Here is a 7,818-nt window from a genome sequence, read left to right as displayed (position 1 = left end):
AAGTCCATATAGATCACATTTACTTCTCTGCCCTCGTCAATCTTCTTTGTTATTTCTTCAATAAACTCAATCAAGTTTGTGAGACATGATTTCCCACGCATAAAGCCATGTTGACTATCCCGAATCAGTCCTTGCCTTTCCAAATACATGTACATCCTGTCCCTCGGGATTCCCTCCAACAACTTGCCCACCACCGAGGTCAGGCTCACCGGTCTATAGTTCCCTGGCTTGTCTTTACCGCCCTTCTTAAACAGTGGCATCACGTTTGCCAAACTCCAGTCTTCTGGCACCTCACCTGTGACTATCGATGAAACAAATATCTCGGGAAGAGGCCCAGCAATCACTTCTCTAGCTTCCCACAGATTTCTCTGATCAGGTCCTAGGGATTTATCCACCTTTAACCGTTTCAAGACATCCAGCACTTCCTCCTCTGTAATCTGGACATTTTGCAAGATGTCACCATCTATTTCCCTACTGTCTATATCTTCCATATCCTTTTCCACAGTAAATACTGATGCAAAATATTCATTTAGTATCTCCCCCATTTTCTTTGGCTCCATACCATCTTGCTGATCTTTGAGGGGCCCTATTCTCTCCCTAGTTACCCTTTTGTCCTTAATATATTTGTAAAAACCCTTTGGATTCTCCTTAATTCTATTTGTCAAAGCTATCTCATGTCCTCGTTTTGCCCTCCTGATTTCCCTCTTAAGTATACTCATACTTTCTTTATACTAAGGATTCACTCGATCTGTCTATACCTGACATATGCTTCCTGCTTTTTCTTAACCAAACCCTCAATTTCTTTAGTCATACAGCATTCTCTATTCCTACCAGCCTTTCCTATCACCCTGACAGGAATATACTTTCTCTGGATTCTTGTTATCTCATTTCTGAACACTTCCCATTTTCCAGCCGTCCCTTTACCTGTGAAGATCTGCCTCCAATCAGCTTTCGAAAGTTCTTGCCTAATACCGTTAAAATTGGCCTTTCTCCAATTTAGAACTTCAACTTTTAGATCTGGTCTAACCTTTCCATCACTATTTTAAAACGAATAAAATTATGGTCGCTGGCCCCAAAGTGCTCCCCTACTGACACCTCAGTCACCTGCCCTGCCTTATTTCCCAAGATTAGGTCAAGGTTTGCACCTTCTCTAGTAGGTACATCCACATACTGAATCAGAAAATTGTCTTGTACACACTTAAGAAATTCCTCTCCATCTAAACCTTTAACACTATGGCAGTCCCAGTCGATGTTTGGAATCCCCTACCGTAACTATCCTATTATTCTTACAGATAGCTGAGATTTCCCTACAAGTTTGTTTCTCAATTTCCCTCTGACTATTGGGGGGGGTCTATAATACAATCCCAATATGGTGATCATCCCTTTCTTATTTCTCAGTTCCACCCAAATAACTTCCCTGGTTGTATTTCTGGGAATATCCTCCCTCAGCACAGCTGTAATGCTATCCCTTATCAAAAATGCCAGTCCCCTCCCCTCTTGCCTCCCCTTCTATCTTTCCTGTAGCATTTGTATCCTGGAACATTAAGCTGCCAATCCTGCCCATCCCTGAGCCATGTTTCCATAATTGCAATGATATCCCAGTCCCATGTTCCTAACCATGCCCTGAGTTCATCACCCTTCCATACTGGGCTCCTTGCATTGAAATAAAGGCAGTTTAATTTATTAGTCTTACCTTGTCCCTGACTGTTTGACTCACTTCTGTTCTCAGCTGTACCAGTCTCAGATCAATCTCTTTCCTCACTATCTCCCTGGGTCCCACCCCCTCACCTTACTAGTTTAAATCCTCCCAAGCAGTTCTAGCAAATTTCCCTGTCAGTATATTGGTCCCTTCCAATTTAGGTGCAATCCATCCTTCTTGTACAGGTCACTTCTACCCCAAAGGAGTTTCGAATGATCCAAAAATGTGAATCCTTCTCCCATACACCAGCTCCTCAGCCATGCATTCAACTGCTCTATCCTCCCATTCCTGCCCTCACTAGCTCATAGCACTGGGAGTAATCCAGATATTACTACCCTTGGGGACCTCCTTTTTAAATTTCTGCCTAACTCTCTAATTATCCCTTCAGAGTCTCAATCTTTTCCCTTACCATGTCGTTGCAGGCTGAGAGCGTGGACTTTACCTTGATTATGGTGCCTGCTGTAGGGTTAGTGCACGAGATGATTGAGGAGTTTGCAAGAGGTGCGGTGGCAAAGTCTCTCCGCATGGTCTGTGTTGAAGGTCAACTTCTTGTGGGCGGCACGGTGGCACAGTGGTTAGCACTGCTGCCTCACAGTGCCTGTAGACCCGGGTTCAATTCCCGACTCAGGCGACTGACTGTGTGGAGTTTGCACGTTCTCCCCGTGTCTGCGTGGGTTTCCTCCGGGTGCTCCGGTTTCCTCCCACAGTCACAAAGATGTGCGGGTCAGGTGAATTGGCCAAGCTAAATTGCCCGTAGTGTTAGGTAAGGGGTAAATGTAGGGGTATGGGTGGGTTGCGCTTCGGCGGGTCGGTGTGGACTTGTTGGGCCGAAGGGCCTGTTTCCACACTGTAAGTCTAAGTCTAATCTAATCTTGAGTGAGTTTGTGATCCGTAATCCTTTTGGAATCTTTCCTGCTTCCTTGCATTTCTGCAGAAACTTGATGTCTGTATCGACATAGAGTCATAGAGATGTACATGCGTGATCTTCTTGGAGATCCTGTCCACTATGAGCCAGCAGTTAGTAGTGTTGATGGTAGCCATGATGTGGAAGAGCCAGTGTTGGACTGGTTCAACACCCGCACGCGCACACACACACACACACAAACATATAAGTCTGTGGGGTGAATTTGTATTTGCAGATACATTCTGTTTTGCTCAAAAATGCACAATCTGCAGGCAGTTAATCCATGTAATATTTTGTAAATTCCACTTTGGAAATGGAACCAGTCTGACTCAAGATTGGAGTATAGACAGACTATAACCTCACACCTTTAATGCATTGTCTCAGCTAAGATGTCACCTTTTTTTATAAAACCTTAAGTTATCTCGAGAATGTGACTTGAAAGTAGTTCTGGGATTTACATATTAATGAACCGAAACCTGCAACCTATTCAAAAAGATGAAAGACTTGACAGCAATCTAGGTTTGTACAATATATTATTTCAGTTGCATGGCACTGTAATCTTTTGTTATGAATTCTTTGTCTTGTGGTCCTGCTCCAGAACCACCTGATGAAAGAGCAGTGCTCCGAAAGCTAGTGCTTCTGAATGAACCTGTTGGACAATAAACCTGGGTGTTGTGTGATTTTTAACGTTGTCCACCCCAGTCCAACACTGGCACCTCCACGTCATTTCTTTGAAAAGTCAGGCCGCTTCCCTCACCGTGGGGTTTCTTTTTGAAGTTCAACTATTTTGGTGAGGTTGGGGTTAATGTGGAACAGAGATTCACTGTCCTGTTGTAATCTGACATCTGAGTGCTTGCTGTTAACGCTGAGTGCAGAGAAATGGAAAGTCTATTGCATTTAAATCCATCACTTGAAGGCAAAAAATAACTCACCCAATTTAAAATTAAAACAAGCTTCCTGCTGGATTTAACAAAAGAACTGCATCTGCAGAAATCTCAATACACAATTGTAGCTTGCCTCTTAATAGCAGGCATTTAATATAAACATTCTCCAATTGCACATGATGCTGTCTATTTTATGATTTCCATTTAGTGACTGGATGCTGTTAAAGTCACTAATAATAGCTTCAGTGCTTCTCTTTTGACCTTTTTCTAATTTTAATTGACTCACTTGATATACACAGCGATAACAATAATTGTTTATTCGCATTAGACAAGCCAATAATTACTGTTTGTCAATTCTCTACAATAACCGAGCAGCCGTGCTGGAAGTGAAAGAGAATCAGCTATCCTCTTGACACCTCCAACACAAGATCAGTGGGTGAAAAACATCCCACGTAATTTCCGTAGATGTTACATATGATCCCTACAATAGCTTGAACAAAAGAAGCAGTAGAACAGTTGCAACAGAGTCAAATTCCCTTAAACATAAAAGTGTTTATTATTCTACCAGTTTGCCTGAAGTGTTATAGGAAGGGGTTTTGTTTATGTTATTAATGTACAATTTTATAATTTTGTATTTTATTCCTCCCACATTGAGATTTAAAGATAAATGTGAAGCTTTCTTGTCAAAACATTGAAAAGTTTTTCTGAAGGTAACTGTTCCGTTCCTTCTGGTTTATTAATAGGTTGGGTTTTTAATACCATCTGATCTTCTGTGGCATCAATCTGTAATAGAGATTGGGCTGGCAATGATGTCAAACTGTCAGTACTTGATGCCATTACGCTGCTGAAATTGATAGCAAAATGTACAAAATTACACAGAACTCCAAACGTTGCTGTCAATTATCCTACTTCTGCACTATTTAGCTTTTGCAGATAGCAATTGACATTATTGTGGTTTTCTACATTAGCCCAAGCAGACTGTATCACAGAGATTCAGGATTATAATGGGACCCTTTCAGATAGAGAGTAGGCGAAATTCTTCACGCTGAGGATTGCAGAACTTTGAAACTCTCTGCCTCAGCTGGAGACATGCCATCAAATATTTTCAGGCAGTGGCAGATAGATTGTAAGAGAACCAATAGGTTCTGAAGTAGGTGGGAATATGGAAATTGAAACACCAATTGATCATCCATGATTTCATTAAATGTCAGAAATGGCTGAGAGGCCGAATGGTCCACTTCTGATCCTAATTCTGTACTTTCTTATTAATTCCGAAGCAAAGAACGAGCCAGGCAGGCAACATAAAAAGAACAAATGTAAGATATTGTAAAAAGTTTATTAGTCTGGCGATTTAAACCACATGCTGCTAGCTAAATGGAAATAAAACACTGAAGAGCAGTAATGACCCGTATTGATCAGTTATACAAAGTACTAACAGCTGTGACATTTCAAAGACAGCCTTGCTCACTGGCATCATGCAACCGGTCATTTCTTTAATATAATAAATGTTGCGTCTGTATAGCTTGATGAGGGAGGCAAAAAATTGCTACATATTCAGCGTCTCCTTTGTAAAGTTTGTACTGTGACACGACAGCTTAAAGCCATACAGGTAGCAACTAATATAGCTAGGGGCTGCACATTTTTTACATCTCTTTGGCAACATTTACAATATATTCATCAGTAGTCTGAATGATTTTACAAAAATAGTATAGAGATTGCAGTTTAACTGATTTTCTACACTATTCCATATCAAACACTAAATACTGTGGACTGAATACTGAGAGGCATGTTCAATGGGACAACATTTGTACTGGGATGCGGGCAAAGAATACCGAGTAGCCTCATCCAAGCACTTCTTATCTGATGCCCGAGCAGATGAGGACTATAAGCAGATGGCATTATTGGCAAAAATGGTTCATTACAAATGGAGCCTGGTACAGTCTGCAGTGTCTATTTTCAGAAAACCCTCACAGTTGCTCTGTGTTGGAAAGATCAGCTTTTTTTCCTCACTGTGGTAGGCTTGTGACAACAGTCTCCTCTGTGTAATAAATATTTCCTGTCAGACAGAGTCTGCTCCATCCCCAAATCGGCTTGCAGTGAAATCCTTGGAATCCTGGTTAAATACAGACCGGCTGGAGAGGGGAGAGGGCCCAGACCACACTGAGGAGACTTGAGAGTTGCGCAGCAACGTTAACCCCCACAAGGTCATTGTAACAGTGCGTCCACCTGTGCTAGCAGCCAAAAACTCGCAATCAAATTGTCCAACAATTCAAAGCAATTAAAGTCATAGTGCGAAACATTCATTTGCGGTTCTGTCAGATCTTGTCCGTTTGCTTTTTTATTTTCCAAAAATTAGAATTCCAGTCCAGGCTCAATGTGTGAGTCATTCCCTTTCACCCTCCTCAATGCTTTCTGGAAGGAATCAGGGGAAAAGAAGGAATTAGAATCATCACTGAAATATCCACAACCTCAGCATGTCTCAAAGATTGTGCTGTGGGAATGTGGGAAGCATTCTGATTAGATTAGATTACTTACAGTGTGGAAACAGGCCCTTCGGCCCAACAAGTCCACACCGACCCACCACCTACCCATTCCCCCAACACTAGGGGCAATTTAGTATGGCCAATTCACCTGACCTGCACATCTTTGTGACTGTGGGAGGAAACCGGAGCACCTGGAGGAAACCCACACAGACACAGGGAGAATGTGCAAACTCCACACAGTCAGTTGCCTGAGTCAGGAATTGAACCCAGGTCTCAGGTGCTGTGAGGCAGCAGTGCTAACCAATGTGCCACCGTGCCACCCACAAACATCAGTCTAATAATGACTAGGTCAACTGTTCTCAGGAATTGGCTGATGGATAAATACTGGCCAGAATATTGTGTGCAAGTGGTTGGGGGGAAAGGGAGAGAGAGGTGTTGGGGGTCCCCTGAGTGTCCCAGGAAATTTGGATTGACAATGTGTACTTGTTCCAATCCGCTTCGTGTTTCAGAGGTGACCTTGCAGCACAGGAAGGCACGCCTACTGAAGCTCCTCTGCCCTAGCCGTTCCTTTTGTTTTCTTTTCGTTTTTTTTTCCCTTTATGTTTTTCGCTCGCCTGAGCCCTAGAGCAGCATCAGGCGCAGGCGGGGAGTCCCGGACCGGAAACCGGAGCGGCGAGGCAATCCTGGAGTTGACCTTGGAGCAGCTGAGGGCCGTAACTGGGCAGTCTGGGGGTTTGCAGCAGCTGAGGGCCGTTACTAGGTGGTCTGGGGGCTGAGAATGGAGCAGGGGCGGTTGTTGGACATGGGCTGTGTTGCAGACGGTCAGAAAATGTGCAGATGCCCTGCGCTGAGCTGCTACAATGTAATGTGTATTGGGAATTTTTACATGACTGTCACGCCATTCCTTGAAGGATGCCTTATTTCCAACTTATTTTGTAAACTCTGTAAAGTAATGCAACTACTTTTAATTCCTCTGTTGTATCCGAGATCTGTAGCGAGGTACTTGTAACGAAGACAGCACCACAACAGGCAGACACTGTCAAAGCTATTCACGGTACATGTGACAATAAAGGATATTCTATCTCTAATTCTATTCTGGCCCATTGTTCACCTTTTGCCAACCTGGCAATGATTTAGAATCCCTTGCTGGTGCAGGTATTTCTTGAAATCTGTCCATGGGCTGTTGTAGGCTCAGCTAGCATTTACTGCCCGTCCCCAATCCCCCTGGAGACATTCCTCATTTACTGCCCCTCCCTAATCACCCTGGAGAGATTCCTCATTTACTGCCTGTCCCTAATCACCCTGGAGACATTCCTCATTTACTGCCCCTCCCTAATCACCCTGGAGACATTCCTCATTTACTGCCCCTCCCTAATCACCCTGGAGACATTCCTCATTTACTGCCCGTCCCTAATCACCCTGGAGAGATTCCTCATTTACTGCCCGTCCCTAATCACCCTGGAGACATTCCTCATTTACTGTCTGTCCCTAATCACCCTGGAGACATTCCTCATTTACTGCCCCTCCCTAATCACCCTGGAGACATTCCACATTTCCTGCCCGTCCCTAATCACCCTGGAGAGATTTACCCTGCAGAGATTTTACAAATAGTCCTCATGACACAGAGAATGAATGACAGGCATGCAAGTTCACATCTCGTTTGCACAGAGTTTCTAAAGACACATCAGGGTCCACGTTCAGGTTAGATTTCTTGGAGCTGCCTGTGATTAATGAGCAATGGGCACTGACTTCACTTGGATCCATTAGGTCAATTCATTTCAGAGGGCATTTAGCCGGTGGGAGCAGTGACCTAGAGAGACATCTGGATCTTCGTCAGGGTTCACATGG

The 7,818-nt window shown here is 43.5% G+C and overlaps 1 protein-coding gene across 3 annotated transcripts in view; it reads right to left on the bottom strand.

Moving 5' to 3' along the window:
* Positions 1-4,807: 4,807 nt before the first annotated feature.
* Positions 4,808-7,818, bottom strand: part of aatkb (apoptosis-associated tyrosine kinase b) — a 456,234-nt gene continuing 453,223 nt past the window's right edge. For all 3 annotated transcript variants that reach the window (XM_060844816.1, XM_060844815.1, XM_060844817.1), the window contains one exon: positions 4,808-5,899. In XM_060844816.1, coding sequence (XP_060700799.1) covers positions 5,871-5,899 — 29 coding nt within the window. In that variant the 3' untranslated portion in view covers positions 4,808-5,870. The remainder of the gene's footprint in view (positions 5,900-7,818) is intronic.

This window comes from Hemiscyllium ocellatum, chromosome 25 (assembly GCF_020745735.1).
Source record: "Hemiscyllium ocellatum isolate sHemOce1 chromosome 25, sHemOce1.pat.X.cur, whole genome shotgun sequence".
NCBI lineage: Eukaryota > Metazoa > Chordata > Chondrichthyes > Orectolobiformes > Hemiscylliidae > Hemiscyllium > Hemiscyllium ocellatum.
This window is presented reverse-complemented; position numbering and strand designations above follow the sequence as displayed.